This window comes from Lonchura striata, chromosome 7 (assembly GCF_050655825.1).
Source record: "Lonchura striata isolate lonStrDom1 chromosome 7, ASM5065582v1, whole genome shotgun sequence".
Lineage (NCBI taxonomy): Eukaryota > Metazoa > Chordata > Aves > Passeriformes > Estrildidae > Lonchura > Lonchura striata.
The window spans coordinates 24,661,330-24,684,171 of record NC_140709.1 but is presented as its reverse complement, the minus strand read 5'-3'; the positions used below and the strand labels follow the sequence as shown (position 1 = coordinate 24,684,171).

Below are 22,842 nucleotides of genomic sequence, written 5' to 3'. Positions count from 1 at the left end.
CTGTTAAATATAATTTGCATTATGATGATAACTTCCAGCATTCCAAAAGCTAGATGACCATTAAGTGGCATCCCCTCTCTGGCAACAGAGAGTGACAGGCACAACTTTCCCAGGCATTGTTCTGGGAAAGGCTGTGAGAAGATCAGAGTAAAGAATGAGAAACAATTCTTATCTTCACTTGCTGCACCTGTTGTTGTAAACATGTGGAATGTGTTATGGAGATCTGTTTACCAAAGGGTGATTTCTTAATTGGCCAATGGTGATGGTGTTTGGATTTCAAGGACCAACTGTGTCCACCTGTATCAGACTGTCAGTAAGGGCAATGGGTTTCTTAGTAAGTATAGTCTAATAAAGCAATTTATCAGCCTGCTGGAATCATGGAGTCAATGGAATTATTACCCAGCCGGGGACACCGTGCTATGACAGACATGCACAGCCACCGTCATTTTTACATCAGGTTCTGCCTCTTCACAACACATTTACCTTGATGTCCCAATTCACTACTTTGTTTCCTGTTAGTCTTCCATGTAAAAGATTTGCAGACAGGTCAAGGCAAATTGGGTTTCTGCAGGCCTGTTAAACAAATAAAGAAGCCATGATATCATCAAGCACCTACAGATGCTTGGAACACAAGATTTTGTGCCAGTGTGTTGATATTGAAGTATTTAAACAACATGAAACCCCTAGAATATAACATATGACATTTTAGGTTTGACATTCTCTATTGCACAAGATAATTCCATCCTTCTGCTAAACCTACTATGTCTGCACAAGACTACAGTTGAAGAAAGCTCTCACTGCTCCTTATCTTCCCATAAAAGCCACAGTGCAAACACTGAAAGCAATGCATACTATGTAGTCAAACAGAAATTATGTCTTGTTTCATACCTTTGGTGTATAATGAAGCAGCACCTTACTGGGGAGGTCTGCTACTTCAGCTTCTTGAGATTTCCATGGAGTTAAACAGTTTGGACCTATTAAAAAAAATAAAATCATATGACATATTTTTAAGAGTCCACTGGTTATTAATGTTGCCCTTTACAAATTTTATACTACCACACTTGTTATAGGACCAAATAGGACAGTCTGAACCATATCTGTTTGAGACATGCTTTGAAGTAGAGTTTCTATGACATAAATCATTCATTTCAGAGGGTCTCCTTAAAAAGGAACATTCTACATGAAAAGCTAAACTACACAAAGAAGAGGTGGTTTTTTTTACCTTCAAACAGCTCTCATGTTTGTCTGTACAAGCACCTATCTCATATTTGTCACTAATCTGTCTTCAAGCCTAAATGCCCAGAAAATGAGCAATCTTCAAGATAGTTATGTTTAGCAATACAAAATATTTCCTTTAAATGATGCGTTTTAATGCCAATCTGTAACAACATCGAGTCATTATGCAGCTTAATACCTTTCACACTTTCAACTGTACAACAGTAGCTTTCAGAGTATTTTCTTTAAAATGACCTCTTCATTATTGATTATTATGGAAAAATCCTCAAGCATAAATCACCTTTAAGTAGCCTAAGAAATAAGGGCAATACATTTAAAGAGTCTCAATGGTAAACACATGTGGGCAAAGGGTAGCAAAAATTCAGAATTTACAAGTGAAATTAATACCTAATGATTTAATTTTGCAGGTCTGCTCATATGATAAACAGATGAGCTTATACAAATATAACATTTTAAAATCAAACTTCATAACATACTTATTAAATGTTAAGCTTATTTGCTTTAAAGCCCTCTCACTTAGGTCAGGTCTGCAGCTCTTCTGGATTTTAAGTTCTTCATTATGTGTCTGCACAGAGCAAAGCTTAGTGGGGTCTTGTTCATAACTCATTCCTTTTACCTTGCTAAAATCAGTACAATCACCACTTACCTGCTAAATATAATGCTTTCACCTGAGAAGGTTGTAGTGCTTCATGAAAGATAATAACTGATCCAAGTTGGCCCTCCAAAGATGTTGGACAGCCCCATTCACTGTCCTGAGTCCCTGCTGAGATCATTTTGGTGATGAACTCTGGTTTTCCAAGCACCCCACCCCAACTTCCTGGAGCGAGAATGCCCCCAAGTGATGTCCGGTGGGGCATGATCGGGGAGGAAAAAGGCGGATCTGGTATCTGAGAGGGAGGAGGAGTTGTTGTTCTTTGACCAGCTGAACCAATGCAGCAAGAAGTAAAAGACTGGAGAGTCATACATGGAAGAAAGAAAACAAAACACATACTGTAAATGTATGCTTTAAATCTGAAGACTGCATCCAGCAAATCTGAACTAAATAAATGAAACCACAAGCAACAAGTTGTTAAGCCTTGAAGAACAAGCAATCCCTCACAGAAGGCAAAAAACCAGAGCATATACTTCTCATAATAGCAGAGAACACCCTCTTTCCAACTAAGAGCAATTTGGTTACCTGAAGTGCTGCATGACCTTGGGCAGGAGCACAGCAGGAAGGGCAGTACCTCTGTAGTACAGGGGTACCTCTGCAAATACTCCTCTTCTGGATCATATTCCAAAATACTAGCCCAGCATATCTACTACTGCACATTTCTTTTATCAGTTAGTCCACTCAAACAGATGCTCTCTTGCCCTGCTTCTAGTTACCTTGAGATTTATAATGTTTATTCTACAGATGGGCCAAAATCCACAGTTTTATCTTGAAATGAAAACTATGCTTACTCTAATTTTAAAGTTTTATACTGATTTTACCATAACAGCATCCAACTTAACTGTTTTCTCAACATACTCAACAAGTATCAAATTAGAACATGGAAAAGAGGGCAGAATGTTGGGTGTTATAGCCCAGTTTAATATAAATTTGTTTCCCAAAAGGAATGAACAAAGCTTACAGAGGAAACGAAACATACACTCATTTTGATGGCTAATGTATTGCTAAATGTGTATACATCCAAAATGGTTAGATTAACTGCATGTAAAGTGCTTACTAAAGGAATAAGAAATATTAAGGAAACATTCAAAAAACACCAGTAAAAATATATTAAAATAACAGAGAATTCCTCATGAGTACTGTTGCATCAATCCTACTGGTAGAGCTACCAGTTATTATGATGTCATTATAAATTATGTCATTATGCTCAGGCAATTATTTTGAGGAAAACCCCACTATTTAATCAATGCCACCTGGTAGACTTTTTAGTTTTAAAACAGAGATGTCTAAACAGGAATTATTTAATGGTTAGTTACACTCCAATATTATATTCTGGACAGTATCCACAGCTGAACATTACTAGCAACAGTCTGAACACTCATTGTTGTATGAGAGCTTATCCTAGCAGGCTACGGCTCAGAAGGGAACTTACTTCATTCATAGCAGGGAATCGAAGTGGGGCAGAGACCTTCTGCTGTCCATTGACATAGATATACACGAGGCTCTGACCAAAGGGCCTCTTTCCAGGCACGTGAACAATGGTTATGTTGTGCTGGTTAAGCAATAAAAAATAATTAAGTAATTATTAGGAGCAGTGAAATTACTATATTAAACTATTTAACATTATCTCTACTAAGCCAGTGAGGAAAGCACCTAAGAAAATAAATACAAAGCATCAATAAGAATATAGTAAGAACACCTGCTGATTCTATTTCAAAGTAGTGAATGTAATGTTTACATAGAAACAAGTTTTTGAAGAGAAAGATACAGCTCTTTCACAGTAATGCACATCAATTCTTAAGAATAGGACTAGAAAACGATAAGGTAGAAACAGAACCACAGTTAATGTATTCACATAGCTCCAGAGCAATCTATGCCTGTTTTAATTTAATATAAACACCTCTAATGCAGTAACAAGCTTAATCAACAAAAATGCCTAATACACATGTATAAGTTAGCTCAATCAACAACTTATCTATGTGAAAATTGTTTGCATTATTTGAGTAAAACTCCTCTTATGCAATAAATTCCTGCAATATTATAAAACATGCCATTTGTTAAAGGATCCAAAAACTGTAATTTTGACTTCTGAGCTAACAATACAATCCCAAAGTGTTTGCCAGCATCAAATCTTACCCAGAGGGAGTCAAAAAAGCAATGGTCAGGCAGCATCACTGTTGCATATTCCCTCTTCGTGCACACTGCAACCACCAATACCCCTGAGCATGTAATAAAGGCTTCAAACCCCATACCACTGCCTGTAAAAAAGCTACAAAAGACACACAATAAAGGAATTGCTTCATCAAAACTACCACCTAACAATACACTCATTAAGAAGAAAATCCACTCAAGTTGTTTGGTGGTAGCGCAATATTTACTATGTGATTGTTACTTCTCTTGTGGAAACCTAGGGCTGGGTTTCCCAAGAAACGGAATATTTCTCTGTCTGCTCTGGGGTGTCCTGATCCCCAGGGGGAGCACTGACTTTGACCCTCATTCATGGAGAAAACTTCCAAAGCCTCAAGGTAAACTAGAAACCACAAAAGTTTCTAGTTTCACACAAAAGTATGAAATAGATTGTAGATATTGTAGTTAGTAGTGTAGTACATCACATGGGTGAGAAATTTAGGTACTGTAGTATGTCAGTGAAAAATTTAGGAAATTTAGGTTTAGATTTTAGGATTTTTAGTAGTATGTCATAGATGGGTACAAGATGGAGGATATAGGGTGTTGTCTTGAGTTCCTTATTCCTCTTTCTTCTTGGTTTATGTGGTATCTTGCAATTGGGTAGAAAAATACACACTGTGGGTCTTTAGGGGTCAGTTATTGGGTGAGAAAGGAAAAAAAATTAGGTGTCACTTCTTAATTGGATAGTTTAGTCTTTGATTAGACTTAAAAGGCCTTGTAACATGAGATTGTTAGCCACTTTTTGTGCTGTTTTTACTGCATGCAGAATCTGATGCAGACAGTGTGCTGAAGTTTTGATAACATAACAATAAACAGAAGCTGAAGACTGAAAAAGTCCAATTCGTCTCTTGTTCCTGACACAGAACTGCTCCAGGAGGATTTCCCTAACAGGGGAACCCCCAGGGAGTTGCCCAACTTGGTGCCTGCAAACCCACATTCTTTTATTAAAAAAAAAAAAGATATTTTGTTTGCTTCTGTTAGTACCTAAAAAGTTAAATTATATCAAGAAGCATTCATGTCAATATGTACTATTTAAGCACCATGAAGTTGCCCTCCCACTTGAGCACTTATACAAATCCAGAGTTCATTACCTTTACCACAAACTGTGTGGAAGCTTGTTCTGGTTTTGGGTGGGAGATGCAAGGGACTGGGTTTTGTTTTTTAATGTTGTTTTGTTTAAGCAATGAACCTTACCACAATTTGGAGTTACGGATGTTGAAACTTTAGATGACAAGACATTGCAACAGAGAAACTACACACAAATTCTGGAACAGAACTTGGCTGTGGTGACAGATGAAAGCTCTTTCTTTCCCAGACTAAGCATTAACCATTGAAGATAAAGAAGATGAAAATAAGCAGAAGCACCACATATGCCCAGACAAATGGCCTACATCTGCAGGCTGTAGCAGTTACTGTGACTGTACCTGTAGAGCTGTTTCCTCTTGCCGCTTTTGCCCGTGGTGCCGGGCTCCACCCGGTCCTGGTCAAGGCAGAGCCAGGCGTTGAAGGAGAAGGCGGAGCCCGGCCACCTGTGGATGGCGGGCAGGGTGATGCCGGCCATGCTGTGGTGCAGGTTGAAGTACTGCAGGGCGCTGGCCAGGCCCTGCTTCCGCGCCATGGCCAGCAGCGCGCGCATCACCGGCACCACGTACGGGTGAGCGCCCCGCGGCTCCTCGGGCCGCAGCAGCCGCACCAGCTGGAGCAGCTCCTCCGAGCCCATGGACTGGCTCCCCAAGGAGCCCAGCAGGGCAATCAGGTTCTCTGCACAACTGCAGTGGAGCATGGAGTGGGAATTGAGGGTCTCGATGATACGGATGACCATGTTTGCATTGACACACGTGGCACGGCTCTGTCTGTCAATACAGCAGATTCGCCTCAACCAATTGGAGATGAAAATCTGCAGCTCATGCGATTCTAGCTCTGGAAGCCACTGAATGAGCAGCAATAAGGGCTGGACATTGCTAATGCCTAGTATCCCAACAGCCATGTGATCACCTTCAACAGCCTGAAAAACAGCAGGGAACTCAGACATGAAACACAAGAAGACAGGGCCAGAAGTACTGTTGAAAGATGGAAGCATTTCTGCTTCAAAGCAAGCACAGCTCACCATATTCATGAGTTCTTCCAGCAATTCCCGTGACGGCTGACCCAGTGATTTTAGTACCTCATATATGTGTGCATACCCAATTCTCTCCTTGAAGACCTCCTGAGGATAAAAATTCCCATCTCACTAACAAGTACAAAAATGCTTGTCTACTGCAGCAGGTAGACAAGCAACTTTTAATTTTAATTTAGACAATTTAATGCACTATTAGACACATAATAATTAAAGTTAGATAATAATTACCAGTTAGAAATCTATTTTTGATAACCTGTTTATTTCTACTGTCTCCAGAATGATGCAGATGAGAAGCATTTCACTGTAGCACACAGAAATTAAAGTTCAAAGTTGTATTTTATTATTACCTATAAAAGAATATAACTACTTTTGTATAATCCAAATGTTAATAATATCACAATGAATAAATAGCTTCATTTTCATTTTTTAGTGCAAACTATAGCTTGACATGTTTACATTGGAAAACAGAAATATTTAAATATTAATCTTTCAGTAAAAGACTTTGCTAGACCCGATTAAAAACCACCTGTCCTAAGAACTGAAAATTAGAGAAGTGTTCCTCAGAAGTTTTCCTGAAAACAAACTGGTTTTACAAGGAAAAAAAAATCAACCAGCGAAGTTCAAATGGTAGTATCTATTTATGGTTTAATTATTAAACAGCCAACACATCATATGGCATGGATATCCTTCTCCTGGCTATAGTCTGTGCTGAAATGATTTTTTTGTTAAAGAATAAATCTTTCAGCAGAAGTGAGGTGATTACTTAGGTAAATGTGAAAAGAAAAAAATACACGTTGCAGTAGCAGTACAATTGAAAACTCTGACTCTCTGAATCCCAGCTAGGCCCCACCTCCAACACACAACTCTTCCCAGACTTTCCAGAGACAGTGGAGAAATAAACACTTCCAGTAATGCTCTGGAGGAGCATAACAGATCCTGTTGTCTCTCCCTTAGGCTGTACTGCAAGTAGCAAAAAAAAAAAAAAAATTATTCTCACTCCTCCTTTATCCTCCACTGTACAGTCACATCCCTTTATCTGTGCCAAGTCAGGGAATCATTCAGCCAAGGGTTGAATTTAATTAACCCAGCAATCCAGGAATAAATATACTATTTTTCCATGGGCTTAGGTTCCAGTCAGAATCACAAACTAACTACAACCTATCCTTTTACCAAATCACAGGAACTACCAAGGAAGGACAAGGGGCAATAGCATGACCACCATCTGGACAGCAATACTGTCTTGGCTTAGTTTAAAGCTATACAAAACTACAACATAAACAGCTACCTGAAAATTCCTGTGAATACCCACTAAGTCTACCCATATATCCATGGGACAAGTAACATTGTACTTTTTTTACAAAGGTTCCAACTGCCATTATACTCAGATCTTCCAGTTTTGGTAGAAAGATGACAGTATTTAGCCATTAAGACATATATAAAGGGATAATAAATGCTAATCAGCTATTCCTATCTGGCATGAATGAGTGAGCACAATCTGCTCATCTCCATTAGCAAGATCCATCGAGGTATTGTGATAACACTAACTGGAAACAAGATCAAGAAGCTGCCAACAGCCCTCTGCATAGACACTGTTACCTTTGCAGCTGGAGACTTGTGCATTACTGCTGTGAGGGCTTGAATGGTTGATACTGCCAAGGAGTCCAGGTGTCCCTGAAACACCTGAAAGGAGCAGGTACAGAAGTCATATACAAACATTTCAGCTCCAAAATCTGTGCTGTGCCCTCCTGCCAGGAGGAAAACCAAGAGTTTGGTAACATGCTTCAAAAATCATCTCCCCATCAGTCAAAATTTAAAACCCCACAGCTTACAAGGAATTACATCACAGTAGACAATTGACCACAGACTTCAAAAGGAGAGAAGCATTCTCAACACAAACTGCACCTCAAATATTCTGATGGACAAACAAGTTTTCCTCATGCGTCTAATGGACAACCTCAAGAGGGAGGGAGGAAAACAATTAGGAAATCTCTTGCAGTGTGTGTGCTGCTGGAAAATCAGCATCTGCAGCTCATATAAAGTGACTTATTCTCTATCCAAAGCACTGCAAACTAACACAGCACAGACACATCCCCAAAATCTAAGAGATAAGTCACACCAGCACAGTTAGGTGGCTACCTCACCCAGAGCCTCATTGTATAGATTCAACACCTCTCTCTCTAATTTAAGTAATCTTTTGAGGTTTCTTGTTTATATTTCTATGATGGTTTTAGGAACAAATATGTTGGAGCACTCTTTTGTATCCATCAGTAAACCTAATTAGCAACACTATACAAATAAACATCTGTTTGTTTCAGAGATGATTTCATCATCTCTGAAATATGATGTACACCTCAGACATATTTTGAAAGTGATATATCAAGAATCAGAAGATTAGATGTGAAGAAACAGATGTGGTTAGAGCATTGTGCTGTGTCCAAGTAAGCCAAAGCTATTAGTTAAAAATCGGAACTTGTAAATAACCATCCCCTGTATTCAGCTTTTTTCTTTACATTTTAAATCAGAAAAAATAATTCTACCATAAAATTAATACAAAAATTGGCATTTAACTTTCCACAATATTTGGGAAAAGTGAAGCAACAGGCTATTCCTACCTCCCTGATTCAGCCTGTCCATTATTTTGTGAACATCTGTTCTTGATGACAAGCAAAGAACCAGGACACCAAACACAACCATTGAGATTCACAAACAAGGCCCCAGAATCCAAAACACCACAGTGCTGAGACAAAGAGCAAAAAAGAGGAAAAGGAGGGGAAAAATAATCATCATCAGATTGAGAAAATTAATTTGGATCCCATTCATGTGCTTCACCTTTTCCATAAAAGAAGCATAACTGATGCTCATTCTATTGCCAATATCTGCAGTTTGAAGCTGATGAATAAAACATAGTCTGAATTCAATCTGTTATTCAGAAAAATCATTTTCCAGAGACAGGAAATGCTGATCTGTGCAGCATCAAAAGTTCATCTTGCTGCAGAAGGCTTAAGGAGGATGGTTAAGGTGAAACACAGGAATCAATTTTCCTGTGATTTTGTCTTGACTTCAAATGAAGCAAAATACATTTTAGGTAGGTACCTGGTCCTCATTCATTTCTGTCAGTAATTTGTTGGTAAGGTCTTTCTCACTCTTGTCTGCCACTTTATTGTTAGCATTTAAAAACAGCTGTTAGAAACAGAGACAAGAATAATGGAAATAATTGCATTAAACAGTTACCTGCAGCCAAATCTGTGGAGGCTGCCTTAGATTTGTATTTCACATACAAGAACAAAACAGGAGGGGGAAAAAGGAAAAAAAAGCTCTCTCACACTGGTAAGATAATTGTCCATTAGTATTAGTCTTCTGTTAATTCTTAAAATACTGATGATTACATTGTATTTTTGCTAAAGAGTAATTACTTTTTTTCCCCCCCCAAAAAAAAAGTATTCACTGAGACAGAGAGATTTATCTGAATTTGTACTCATCTCTGGCTTAGCAACTGTGATTTCATTCACAATATGCAACACGACAGTTCTAAGAAATTTACTTGTAAGAAATAAAGACAAGAGTGGGGCATTAACAAAGAAATGGATACAGATGTTTCATTATTTCTCACTTATGTTTCAGCCTAGCTGAAAGCTGAAGATACCTAGATAGAATATTTTCATCTTCAAACAGCACAGAAACAGAATTTCTGGGGCACACAGGCTTTGGGACAGGAAGGGCAAAATATCTCTGCCATCATCCTAAGAATCCAACAAGTTGCAAATAGCTTTAAATCAAACATACAGCTATGCTGCATCTTCAGCTAAGAAACTGCTCTGTGCTCAGTAGCTAAATTCCTTATCAGTATCTGAATTTGATAGTTTCAAACTCACACAAATTCATAATCAATTGCAGTCAATTTGTGTGCCAAATTTAGCTGTAACATAATCAGAACTAAAATTTACATCCTTCTATTTTAAGATTCTATTGACGCATTAAAAAAACCCTGACTGAAATGTTTTTATAGTTCCTTAAAAAAAAAAAAAAGTTTCCTTTAGTGGGTAAACCCTAAACATTTCTTCCCCCCCTCCCCCCCCCCATTTTGTTCCATTATCTGCTGGCTTAGTCTCTCTGAAGAGGAACAACCTGTGAAATCAACTTCCATAAATTAGGCCAAAACAAAGGACAACACTCAAGATATTACTTTGACTTACACAGGTGTGAAAGCACATTGTTAGAAACACTTTGAAAGGTACATCACAGTCAAGAGCACTTAACAATGCAGAGTAACTATAATAAGTCTCAGAGGACTATAACATTAGCAGAATAAGAACAAGAAAAGCAAATGGAGACAATGATAAAATAAAGAGTTCATCAAACTTTTGGTATGAGTTACTTAATTTCTCATAAGGCATGTGAAAAGGAAAAATATTTCTTTTTACAATGTCTATATGGTTTTACTTTTTCCATTTAAAAGCTGTTCAAAACCCGTATTTTTTCTTTTTATCAGACATACTGTTTGAGGTCACTGAGCTTTGCTCAATCTGACCTGTGAGGTAGTTCAACAGATGAGAAAAGATTCAGCACTGACAAACCAGATTGTTAAATGACTCTCTGTACAGAATAAGCACCTCCTGATACCTGTAAATTACAGTCCCTCTTTTTTGGATATCACCAGAAAAAAGTAGCATTCAGATCGTCAAAACTTCACCAGCAGTTTTGAAAAGCTTTTGTGTAGATCTCTAACCCTAAAGCATACTTAAGGAAAGACAGTTTGCCCATGAGCCTTAAAACCAGCAAACATGGGAAAAAAAAAAAAGGATTTACATCTTAGAAGATTGTTATACTGCAAATGACTAGGAAGTATGAGTAGAAACATAGCCTTGAACACCCTAAGTTCTTTGGGATATCTATAGCAGAATAGTGGTATGGATTTGCTCTACCCCTTCTTTCCACTGAAATTACTTGCATCTCCATTTTGCAGAAGATGCAACAGCTTCCTGAGTTTCAGGTGTGTGTATGGACTGTCATGCTCTCTGCAGAGATGCAGAATGTGCTCTCCACACACAGCTTGCTTAGGTACCCAGTAGCAATTTTCACAGAATAAGGAATAAAATCCAGAACTAGGATCTCAACCCCCAGCTAATAAGGAGAAATCCTAATTCGACAGCTAACTCAACCTTTGCTATTTGCCTTTGAAAAAGAATGGAGACACAGTATATCTGGAAGTACAAATATACTGCAAAACCTACCCTGCCTCTAACTCTCCCATTTCTCATCTGTGGCGGTATTTTGCCTGTGAAAGACTAAAAAAAACACACTGTGTAGCAAACTGGCAGCACTGATCTCTAAACAACACAGTGGTATGTGAGACTGTATCCCTGGAAAAAAACTTAACATATATTGTAACATACAGAATGGCAGAATGAAAATAAAAACAGCAAGCTGCAAGAAAATGTAGATCAATGAGCTGTTCCTGCTTTCTTAAATTCCACCACTTGTCTATGAGTGCAGGAACACAGCTAAGAGTCACCATGAAGAGGTAAACATCATGCTGCTGATGATTTTAGAAAAAAATAAAAAAGGAGTTTCTTATACAGTACAAGGTTAGTACAAAAATAAGCAGAGACTCCCAAACACAGAAGAATGGAAAAGTCAAACAATGTATTTTCAGAAGGAGATAATAAAGCTACAGACTATTCAAAACACTTCAAGTCAGTGGGCATTCTGCCACTGATTATAATTACAATTAGGACATAATCCAAACACATTTAATTTTAATACATCATTGCACTGAAATACATTCTAATCCAAAATCTAAATGGATTAGAAACAAATTGCACAGGGTAGCAAGTATTATCTACCATCAGAAGAGCTAGCTAGTTAGCTTTGTCACTAATATATCACATATTACATTAACATATCAAAAAAAGAAATAGTTCAGAGAGTTACATCATATCTGTGTTCTTTCACACAGCGAAAAATAAAATCAGTGCAATCAGTGGAAGTTTGTAAATTATGATCATCTGCAGCTGAGACAAAGACACTAGATCCTATGTAGAAAAGGAAATATTGAACATTTTTAACAGCTTGAGCTCATGTTTTATGTCAGCCACACACAGGACTCAAATATTTTGAAAGAATTAAAATAGGACAGCAGAAATATTTTTTTTTAATGGAAAAACATTCCTCTGAAATTAGAATTCAGACCTCCATCTGGCAGCAGCTGACTTTCTAATAATCCAGTGATAGAATACAAGAGAAACAAAACAAAATAACCAAACCCCACAACAAAAAGCCAAATAAAAGGGCAGGTGGGATTGATTTCTGTAATCAACATACTGTTAGAGGTCATTGAGCTTAGCTCATAAGTCTGACATCCGAGAGATTTTAATAGGTAGGAAAAGATTCAGCAGTGATTCAAAGTTACATCAACATAACAGATTTTAGAGACTGAGCAGGGTCTACAAAGGTATTTTGCTCAGGACTGAAAGTATTCATTGCTTTAACCACCAGACAGACATGAGACACCTCTACTTCATTAGTAATAATACAAGCCAGGGTTTGTTAAATATATGCTGATAAGGGAAAACGTACCTTGCAGTTTTGCAACAGTCGAATGAGATGCTCAAAGCAGTTACTGTTAAGGAAAATTGCCTGCAGAACAGGCCTATCTGTGCAGTCTAACATGGCTGTGATGGTATCTATAAAATTAAAACAGAACTGCCATCAAAGACAAAACACAAATCCATCAAGCATTTTTACCTGCACATTCCATAGTACACATCAGGAAAAAATTATACAAATTATATTATCTGCACTCTTGATCAAGAATGATATGCATGTTAAGAACAAATCACTAAGCCTAAAGCTAAGCATTTTGACACTGTAAAGACTACCACAGACTAATATTATAGAGAAATTTCACCTAATGAGTATCTTTGATTGCTTTGGGGCTCTGAGTCAAGTAATTTCCAATTGTGAGGACATAAAGTAGCATCACCTTCTTTTTACAGCACATGAACATTTCCTTCCTCAACACACAATTACTCTGCATTCTACAGCAGCCTTGTACTGTAAGCATTCTCCATGGCCACAGTACTATTCCTGAGTTTTCTTGGAAGTATGGGAAAAGAAACACTTATTTCCCACACTGAACATCAAAATGGAAAAAACTCAAACCCCTGAATTCTAACCCAAAAACTTATACTCCAACCCTTTCAGACTATTACTTCTGGCCAATGTTTATAACAATGCCATTTGAAAACCAAACTATCACAAAACAGCACCATACAGTAATTTTATTAAAGACCAGTTTTATTCTGCAATTATGAAGGTTCTGATAAGTTTCACTTCTTGCCTAGCCAAGTTTTTCTATTTTAATGGAGGCTTTCAGTCTGTGAACCCTGACACTTTGGTTAAATGGTAGCAATCTGATATGGCTTCTTCTGTTTTTTTCATTAGTAAATGATTAAACAAGAAATAGCCAAGAAGAAATGTTAGAAATGTTTCAATTGCTTAGCCAAGTCACTATTTTTTGCTTCAGAGTTATTGTCAAGAAATATTGAAAGGACTTGTGTACTCACTCAGCATTTGGATCTGCAGCGCTATGAATCTGCTCTCCCACTGCCTGCATCGCCTTGGATTAGGTAAGGCTGAATGGTCTGAATTAAGCAACTTGAAGTAGTTCTCCAATATTGTACTTGTCTCGACCTGGCGCTGGTCAGAACTGCTGGTTAGGAGGATATGGACAACTTCTGTCAGGCACTTCAGAGTCAGCTCTGCCTTCCTGCTCACTTCCTCAGGGTTTCTGTCATCCCAGTTGTCACAGTCTGCTAAAACACGCATCAAGACTTCCATGGTGGCAGGAGATACTGCTTGAAGAGCATTCCTCTGAAACCCATTAAGGCAAAAATTTATTAAGAAAAAATAAATTTAGAAGAATTTAAACCTCTTCAGACCAGCTGCGTCTACTTGAGTTACCTGAACAATGCAATATGCATTACTCTACACTAATACTGCATAGTTGTTAAATAACTAAGAAACAATCTATTTGGATTATGCTGATGGCTACAGATGAAATGCATCTCATCTCTTTTTCAAAGGGAATACTTATAGAGAAAAGGAAATATAATTTAAATATGTATTATAAAATTCTTATAAGGTAGCCCTGATAAACTGCTAATTTGAGACAAACCTTCATGTGAGTTTTAATTTTAGATTATGAGATTCATGATACTTTAGAACATGTGGTAGAGCACATAATCATTAGCAAACATTTGCCTGGGCCCTGAATGAATTTTCCTCACCTTTCTTCCTGGGAGCCTCGCTGCCTAGGCTCAGGGACAGGAGCCCAGTGTTGTTGTGAGCTTAGAGAAGCCCTGTCAGGGATTCCATACCCTCTGTAGGGAGCTGTATCCATGTTTTCTCTCTCAACCCTTTACCTGTTTGATCTACACTGCAGCCATGGCCATGCCTGGCCATGTCATGTCTTGAACTACTGACTTGACTGCAGTTTGACCTTAGCCCTGCCTCATGGCTATGGATGGGGCTGGCAACCACTGGTCTCTTGACTGACTCTAGTTACCACCAGCACAGCAAACCCTTACGCTGATGTGCTCACCAGGCTTCCTGGCTTGACTTTAGGCATTATCACTACAGACTTGTCTAGTGGGCTGGGCTGGCCCATCCTGGCTCCAGCCAGCACAGCTGCTCCCATCACTGTCTGGGTGTAGTGAGATCACACCCTTTGCTGGTCAGGTCAGCTGCTGCTGCCCATCCTGCTCAGACTCCACTCGCCTTCCATGATGGAGCAGAGCTTGGCTTTGCAGCTTCCTGGCAACCTTTAAAAATCCTCTCTTCGAGATTATCAGAAGTAGCAGCTGCTTGTGACCAGACTAAGTAAGACTTTACAGAAGTGAGGTGAGAAAGTGGATGTTGACTTTGCTGCTGATGAATACCCTCATTTCCTCATGTTCTTTCAAACACTTTTAACAGCTTCCAAGCTGTAAAAACCTTAGGCCTCCTACTGAAAACAGCTTACTTTCAGCACTGGGAAGTAAGCTAGATCAGTTTCATACACATGAACATGAAACTTCCATCTTTGCAGGCAGAAATTCCTAATCTAGTTATGCACATTTTTTTCTTTAAAATATTATAGTAAGTTCATATGAACATGTAGTTGTTCTAAACAGCAAGCTTCTACAGTTAGTTGAAATTGGGATCCAGCTTTTAGTATTTAGGTATTATTGCCCAGAATGATCCCAAAGTTCCTAAGACAAAAATAATTAATCGTGGATAATAAATTCTTCTCATTTACAAGTTATGGAGTATTTAAAAGTCCTAACAAGGAACAAGCATCTGGAGGTTTCAGTAGCTGAAAAGTTCAGAGTATCCTCACCTGACTACCAGCCACAATTGCTCCAAAGAGATGCAACAGGCAACATTTTAGGCTTTCCTTGAGATGTTCACTTTCTTGAAAGCATTCTGATTAAATAAAAAGGAGATTTTTATAAAAAAAAAACCAAAAACAACAAATAATAAAAAACCCTCCTCTATTCCCTGTCATCATACAAATTAAAAACAAATCAACTGTATCATCTCCATTTGGTTTTATATAACTCAGACAAACACACCAATTCCAGCATTATCAAAGTAACACATCATTACCACATTTTTCAGGAATTCACAGGCCACACCTTCAGCTTGCATAAACTTCTCATGCCAGCTGACAGAATTACAGACATACAACTTTTGCTCTTGATTCACAATGTAAAAATGAGCCCATTTTGTCCAAACAAGTGAGAAAGAGAAGGACATTCTAACACACAACCAGTTATCTAGCACAACAAAGTTCTGAGAAATTTTGGCATGAAAAGTCTGATGCTATATGCAGTGCAGGTAGCTCAAAAAAAAAAGTCCCTGAACTTGCTGACTTTAAGGCAGATTGCCAGAGAATCCTGTGCAGATCTGTAATCTTTCTAGCAGTAATTTCTTTAATGACAACTATCCTGCATCTCTTCTCTAGCCACAGCTGATAGAAATTAGTCCCAGACAGCTTCAGCATCTCTTCTTAGCAATAGATATAACCTGGATATTGTTGTTACAGCAATAATGCTAGACCTAACATAGCAGCAAGAAACTACAAAGAATTATTTTTGGAAATGCCACTTATTGGCAAGTAAGATTTCTGACTATATTCTAATGTCCAAGTCTGTTTTAAAAGATTGCAGAGCTATTTTTCCAATCTGTTCTCCAAACAGAACAAAGCTTACTTAGATGATCATACAGTTAGGGAGTTAGTACCACCACTCCTTGACTTACACCCTCTGGATCTTTGTAGAACTTCAGACAAATTGAAAAGAGAAGTACCTAGCAGACTGTGAACTAATCATTAGGCTAGGTAGACTAAAACCACCCTGCCTCAAATTAGTCCTGGCATGGCAGGATGCTTAAGGCACACACTCAGCAATTTCTTAGTCTGTCCTTTCTGCCAGCTGGCCAATAAGCAGAAGAGTATCTGCTGGCTAATGAGCACACTTTTAGCTCAGTCACATTATATCGTGCACAGGGCACTGAATGGAGAGGAGAGAACCTACAGATGACATTCCTCAGTAGCAGCCTTTAGAGTGTGTTTCCAATGCTCTGGCACCTAGATAAGGGCATTTTACTGGTAGCAACGATTTGGTCTTTTTGGCAACTACCCTATTTTTTGTATGCAGCAATGGAATCTCAAGGAACAGGAGCTGTGACTCAAACCTAGAAAAATCAAATTCATAAATGTTCCTACTCCACGAAGAGAATATTTTTTTTTCAGTTAAAACTAAGTTAATGGATAGCTGCAAAATGGGCTGATTTCACTCCTTCACTGCCCATCCCTCCAGCTTGTTCCTGCTCCTTCAATCCTGTAGGCACTAACACTTTGGTATGCTAAACTGGCATAAACTACCTGGGCATCCTACATTCTTGAGATTTAAGTATAGAATATGGACATGTAAGTTCTTCCACATAATCTGTAATCGTAAGAACACATGAATTCCAAAGCAGCCAGCATGATATTTAATGACTTAACCAGAGAGAAAATTGTCTCCCAAACTCGAGGCTATGGATCATTTGTTAGTTGAATGGCACAGAGTTTCATTTTTTCTAGCTGTTAAATCATATTAAAGAGACAGACATGCATGAACACTCCCCTGAGATTATTTCTCCATGACAGTTATCAGCACAGTTACTAGAAGCATCTCATGTGCCACAATAAAAAGAAAAGCTGTCAATTCACAGAACCAACCCTACTAAACCACATTAGGCACTGAAATAAAGTCTAGAAATAGAGAAAAATGCTTTCAGAGATGAGCAGGAATAACAAAATAGTGATGCTCTAGAGCAAAGAACAAGTACAAGAAACAATCAACCAAAGTAAACCACTACATCCAGTCTCAGAAAGCATGTAAAGGACTTTTACATTACCAGGCATGCTTAAGAGAAAGTTACTTGGGCTCACTCAGTTCATTGCTCTACAGAAAACTATTTTTTTTAACAGGCTGTTAAGTAATACTTACGGTAAAAAAAAGGGACAAACTCAACAGTGAGGGAAGCTGGTTTATACTTCTGTCTGCTTCTTTCAACTGTACTAAGGAACCGTCTGCAATTACATTAAAAAACATACACCAAAGAAATCAGACATGATACCTTTGATTATTACTTATTAATTTATTACTTATAATATGAATTTATCATATGACATAGTAGAAAATGCTGCCATAAATCAGGAGTTATCTTTTGTCTACAGGATGAAAAATAATAGTGAAGTAGTATTTCATCCTGAAGACATCAATGACAGCTAATCCCGTATTCAATACACACTTAAAAATACTTAACATTTTACAAAATGGTTTAGTTAAAAAAATAAAATATAAAAAAACCCAGAATTCTCTTATTTAGTCCATGCTTATTGTAACTAAGCCACCAGCTAGAATGCCAAATTTCTTGACCAAGCAATTTTAAATGGGCAGGAAACATTATTATGAGTTCATTAGGCTGGTGAGAACACACAATAAAATTAAAGGGATGTAATTCTATTGATACACTTATAAAATTATTTTCAAATATGCAGGTTATCTACACTGTGAACTTCAATAACTTTTTACCCTAATTCAAGCAGGTCTGCCCACCACATTCCTTTTAGCTTCTTTATTTCACTAGTTTAGAAAGATGGTCAGTTTTGGAAGGAGAGCATAACGTAAGCACCTTTGTGGTGATCAGTTACAACCAATCACCTCTTCATATATCCTCAAATTTAATTTTGTTTTACCTTTTATATTAACAGTAAAACTATTATAATTTTTGGAAGTTATTTAAATCATATCCAGTTTGAGAAAGCATAACATGTTTCTGTGGTGTGAGTCTATTGATTAATGGTTAAAGCTCTCATAAACCACAGAATTTACAATCCTGTGCTGGTCCACACATACCCTGCAATTCGCTGCCTCCAGTTTCGATATGGATCATACAGACTTTCACAGAAAGCCAATGCATGTCTCACAAATTCTTCTATGGAGGTCTGATCCTCCACTTCTTTCTCTTTTGTTTTGCTTTTTAACTGAGGAGAAAAAGGAAACTATGGTCAGAAAATTTCCAGAAGTTGAAAATTAATCTTGACCTCCCCCAGAACAATTGTGAGCCTATGAATTGTTCCCCATATAACACTATTACTTGAAAGAGCAGATCACATAAAAAGAAGCAGGAGGTATCAGATGGCAGAAATACAGACAAGAATTATTAACCACGTACCTGTTGAATGTACAATGTAGTCATGGTGATAACTTGGTTAATGTATGAACACATCCCAATCTCTTCCACATTAGCCAAATTCCTGCAAAGACAACATAAAAACCACAGACTGAACACAGTGTACCATTTGAAGCTAGTTCAAACAATGTTTGTTTTAGCATTCTGTCTTTATTCATACAAAAGGATACCAGCATTTCAAAAATACTCTCCAAAAGACTACTCATACTTAAATGTTTATTTCCATCACCATTACAGAGCTCACAAGTTTTCATCTAACAGGAAGAAAGATTCAAGTCACTCTGCTACAGATCAATTCCATCTGGAATTTGGGGTTTCAGAGGTTAAGCAGATTCCCAGGACACCCTAAATAGAAAGCTCAGAAATGGCATCGAATAACAAAGACAATAATTTCCACTTACTAGTACACACACTTTCTAAAACTTTAGGAAACCTATAACCTAGAAACATTTACTCACTTTAAATTCTCTGGAGCAAAACAAACACTAATAAATTATTTTAGAAAATAAACAAAGAATTTATCAGAATTTTGAAGTTACAAAAATCAGCTAACAAAGTGTTGACATAGAACTTTTCAGCAAGTAAAGGTGACACCAGTTTGTAATTCAGAAACACATTACTAGCATCCAGTCTGCTTATATTCAATATTCCAGGGTATTTAAACACTGCCATACAGCTCTTCATATAGTTTCAGAGGTAAGGTGAGTCAAAGCATTCAAAAATACCGATTCAAATACTCCTCAGTAAAGGAGATTCTCTATTATATTTTATCCCCTTCCTCTCTCTAACAGCATTTTGCAACAGCAAACTGAAGAAATAGTGAGGAATAGATCCCTAAAAACAGTTTATTTGTGTAACAGAATTACACTATCAGGCAGAAGTTTCAGAAGGAAATCAGCCACATGAGTAGTGTAATAGTAAGTTTCACAAGCTGTTTATGGAATTATAAGCATGTTAAGAATGTGAAACAGTTCTTCCTGTACAATTCTCTCAAGTTATTTCATAGCTAACAGTTGTTAGAGTGCACCTTTTCTTTTAAAAGTATTTCTTATACGAGGTACATCATATCTTGAATTCCCATAGATTTATCTTCTACAAAGAATTTAGTATTTAAACCCCTTCTATTTCTATTGTAAACATTATTGCTAAGATGACTGCATTGTTCCCCTCTTTTATTCCCTCTGCTTTCATTCTGAAGATTGTGAGAAGTGTTATTTCTCTGTATCTACTGGAAGGTATCAAATCACTCATAGTATGTGTCATTAAAATCTATATTTATAGGCTACATCAAGATTTCTTAAACAAAACAACAGCCTTGCTGAGGTAACTATTAGAACAAATACCTGCAAAGGATGATAAAGAATTTCACCAGCAAAAGTGACAGAGTCTGCTGCTGCTCTTCCAGGCCATCTGACATTTTCTGGACACACTGTAGCAACTGGAGCCTGAGGACCTGAAGAATGTTATCAGGAAGCAGTGAAATTCCTGGCGGAATGTCGTCCACCCTAATGAAAAAATCCAGACACCAAATTGTTAATCATAGAAATGCCAAGCTGCCAATGGATCCCATGTACTCATGCAGTGTTCCAGTAAGTTCTGTGGCTAAGGTCACCCAACTGACAAACCACGCTTCCTAATGAGGCACAAGGAAATGTCTGGTGGCAATATACCAGCTTGAGCTTTATTTTCCCCAGCAATGACCTACATTAAAAAAAAAAAAAAGTGTTAAAATCCATTAAATGGCTTTCTAAATCCTCCTCTATACAATGATCTACCTTAATTGCCACAAAGAAATCACATAATCTGCATCAAGTAAAAAGGTGGCCTGGGAAATACCCAGGAACAGCCACAGTGGAATGAAACATAAGCACAAAACATATTTGGAAGAACATTTTCAACTTTCTACTGAAGATTAAGAGTGTCCAAATAAATGAGATTCCAATTATTGCATAGTTATTGAAGCTCACTTGGTATTCATCCACAGTGAACCTCATGTCGTTCTTACATAAATTTCAAAAAGCAATCCAAAATTATCTTTTGCCTATTGTTTTCTGCAAACTGAAATATTTTTAGAAACATACCAGCAAGAACCAAGACATGAAGAAAAGAAGAGGCTTATTTGTGATTTAATTTCTTTTCCCAGTGATCCAAAAGCAAATAAGAAAATGACCCAGGAACAATCATAAAGAAATCCATTTCATTAACAGTATAGACATCTACAGATCTGTAAGAACATTTTTTGAGATAAGAACTTTTTATCCACTGTTGTACATGCTAAACACAGTTAGTCTTCGGCAGCAGCTGTTTACCCTGACACATCCTCTATGAACTCTACATAGGAAAAGGAAGACACAAGCAAGAGCATTTACAGTTTACAAAAGCCCTCTCAACACAGCCAAAGCCAGAGGAAAGTTATAACAAAAAAAATTAGCAAGCTCAAACCCTCACCCAATATGACTGCTGCATACATTGCATTTATGCAACGAGAAAAACCGCAAAAAAGATGTGTAAAAATGCAGTGACTACCCCTATACAACATGATCTCTATTATTTGAGGAAAATGGGGAACAATCCATTGTTTAGCTCCTAATGTTGAAAAGGAAGCCTTTAGAGGAGGGAAAATCAGAGACTCAGCTTAGTAAAACACCTAGACATGTGTAAGTGACAGAAAGCTCCCATATCCAAGAATGTTACCTACACTTACACAAACAACCATCTACTTCATTCTCTTGCCTCTTCACACAGTTGTGCAATTTGCTTTTCAGATTGGGGAATTCAGAATCTCAAGGGATTCAGAGCATTGTAACACAAATTTTATAGCCTAGGCTCTAAAAACACTAACCACAAAACTGAGAGCAATTGCTTTTTTTTCAACACAAATGCCAAGAAAAAAAATTAATTTCTCTGATAGCAACTTCACCCCTCAAGATGCTGGCAGATCCACTCTCTCTGGAACTACAAGCATGGTTTCTCAGAATCTGGTAATTCAGATTCCGTATTTCAGATTTTGATAATTCCCTCTCAGTATTAGGAAAACTGTAATTTTTAACAGCTGAAATCCTATCTCTAGAAGTTAATTCCCTAAAATAGCCAACATGTCTTTTTCAGTAAGATCATGAAATGCCTTACAAGAGACCAAACAGCATACCCTTCATGCCTCACATCCCAAAGAATGTTTTCTTTGCAGTAGCTCCTGTGTTGCACAACCCATGAGAATTTGGGAGAGATGTGTGAGATGTGTGAGGCATGAGAAATCCTAACTGGTATTACACAAAACTAGCATACTATAGAGTATATAAATTAATGTAAATATATCCAAACAATCAAGCTTGTTTTCACCCCAGACCAAATTACTACTATACCACCAAGAAACCTTAAATTTAAAATGAGGATGTAAATTTGTTGACATGTAGTACTAATTTTTCCCAAACAGACTCCCTGTTTAAAGTAAGTACTCCAAAAGGAAGGAAAATTTAATATAAAAAACATCCCCTATCTGTTATTGTTACTTGACTGCTGGTGCCCTACCTCAAAAATATGAGACAGACCTTGACACATTTGTGATCTTTATCATTTCCTTCATGATGTTAACATGGTTATGCAGCCATAGAAACTATGTCAGGTGTCTGAAAGGGAACTGAACCACCTGTACACTGTAGGCACCTCAAACACACCCTGGGAACTCTCCTCCACCAGTGGTAAGTAAGCACTTGGAAACAAACTGCTGCAGCAAACCAGGTTTTATTTTTCAACAACCACCATGCAATCACACAAACCATGTTTGTGTGATTGCATGGTGGTTGTTGAAACACCTATCATGTTTTTGTTTTCTGCATCATTTTTATGTGTGTTTGAAGTCAGC

The 22,842-nt window shown here is 37.6% G+C and overlaps 1 protein-coding gene across 9 annotated transcripts in view; it reads right to left on the bottom strand.

Annotated features, from left to right (window-relative positions):
* Positions 1–22,842, bottom strand: part of NBEAL1 (neurobeachin like 1) — a 91,356-nt gene that overhangs the window by 39,173 nt on the left and 29,341 nt on the right. For 5 of the 9 annotated variants that reach the window (XM_085585181.1, XM_085585180.1, XM_085585184.1 and 2 more), the window contains 16 exons: positions 20,324–20,485; positions 18,963–19,044; positions 18,644–18,771; positions 17,732–17,814; positions 15,574–15,659; positions 13,760–14,066; positions 12,771–12,877; positions 9,288–9,374; positions 7,791–7,874; positions 6,183–6,281; positions 5,500–6,080; positions 4,025–4,157; positions 3,321–3,440; positions 1,883–2,186; positions 889–974; positions 484–573 (listed from right to left, as the gene is read on the bottom strand). In XM_085585181.1, coding sequence (XP_085441307.1) covers positions 484–573; positions 889–974; positions 1,883–2,186; positions 3,321–3,440; positions 4,025–4,157; positions 5,500–6,080; positions 6,183–6,281; positions 7,791–7,874; positions 9,288–9,374; positions 12,771–12,877; positions 13,760–14,066; positions 15,574–15,659; positions 17,732–17,814; positions 18,644–18,771; positions 18,963–19,044; positions 20,324–20,485 — 2,539 coding nt within the window. Of the gene's footprint in view, positions 1–483; positions 574–888; positions 975–1,882; positions 2,187–3,320; positions 3,441–4,024; positions 4,158–5,499; positions 6,081–6,182; positions 6,282–7,044; positions 7,155–7,790; positions 7,875–8,806; positions 8,904–9,287; positions 9,375–12,770; positions 12,878–13,759; positions 14,067–15,573; positions 15,660–17,731; positions 17,815–18,643; positions 18,772–18,962; positions 19,045–20,323; positions 20,486–22,842 lie in introns of those variants that run through there. The other 4 variants (XM_021531337.4, XM_021531335.3, XM_085585183.1 and 1 more) reach the window with 3 other exon arrangements.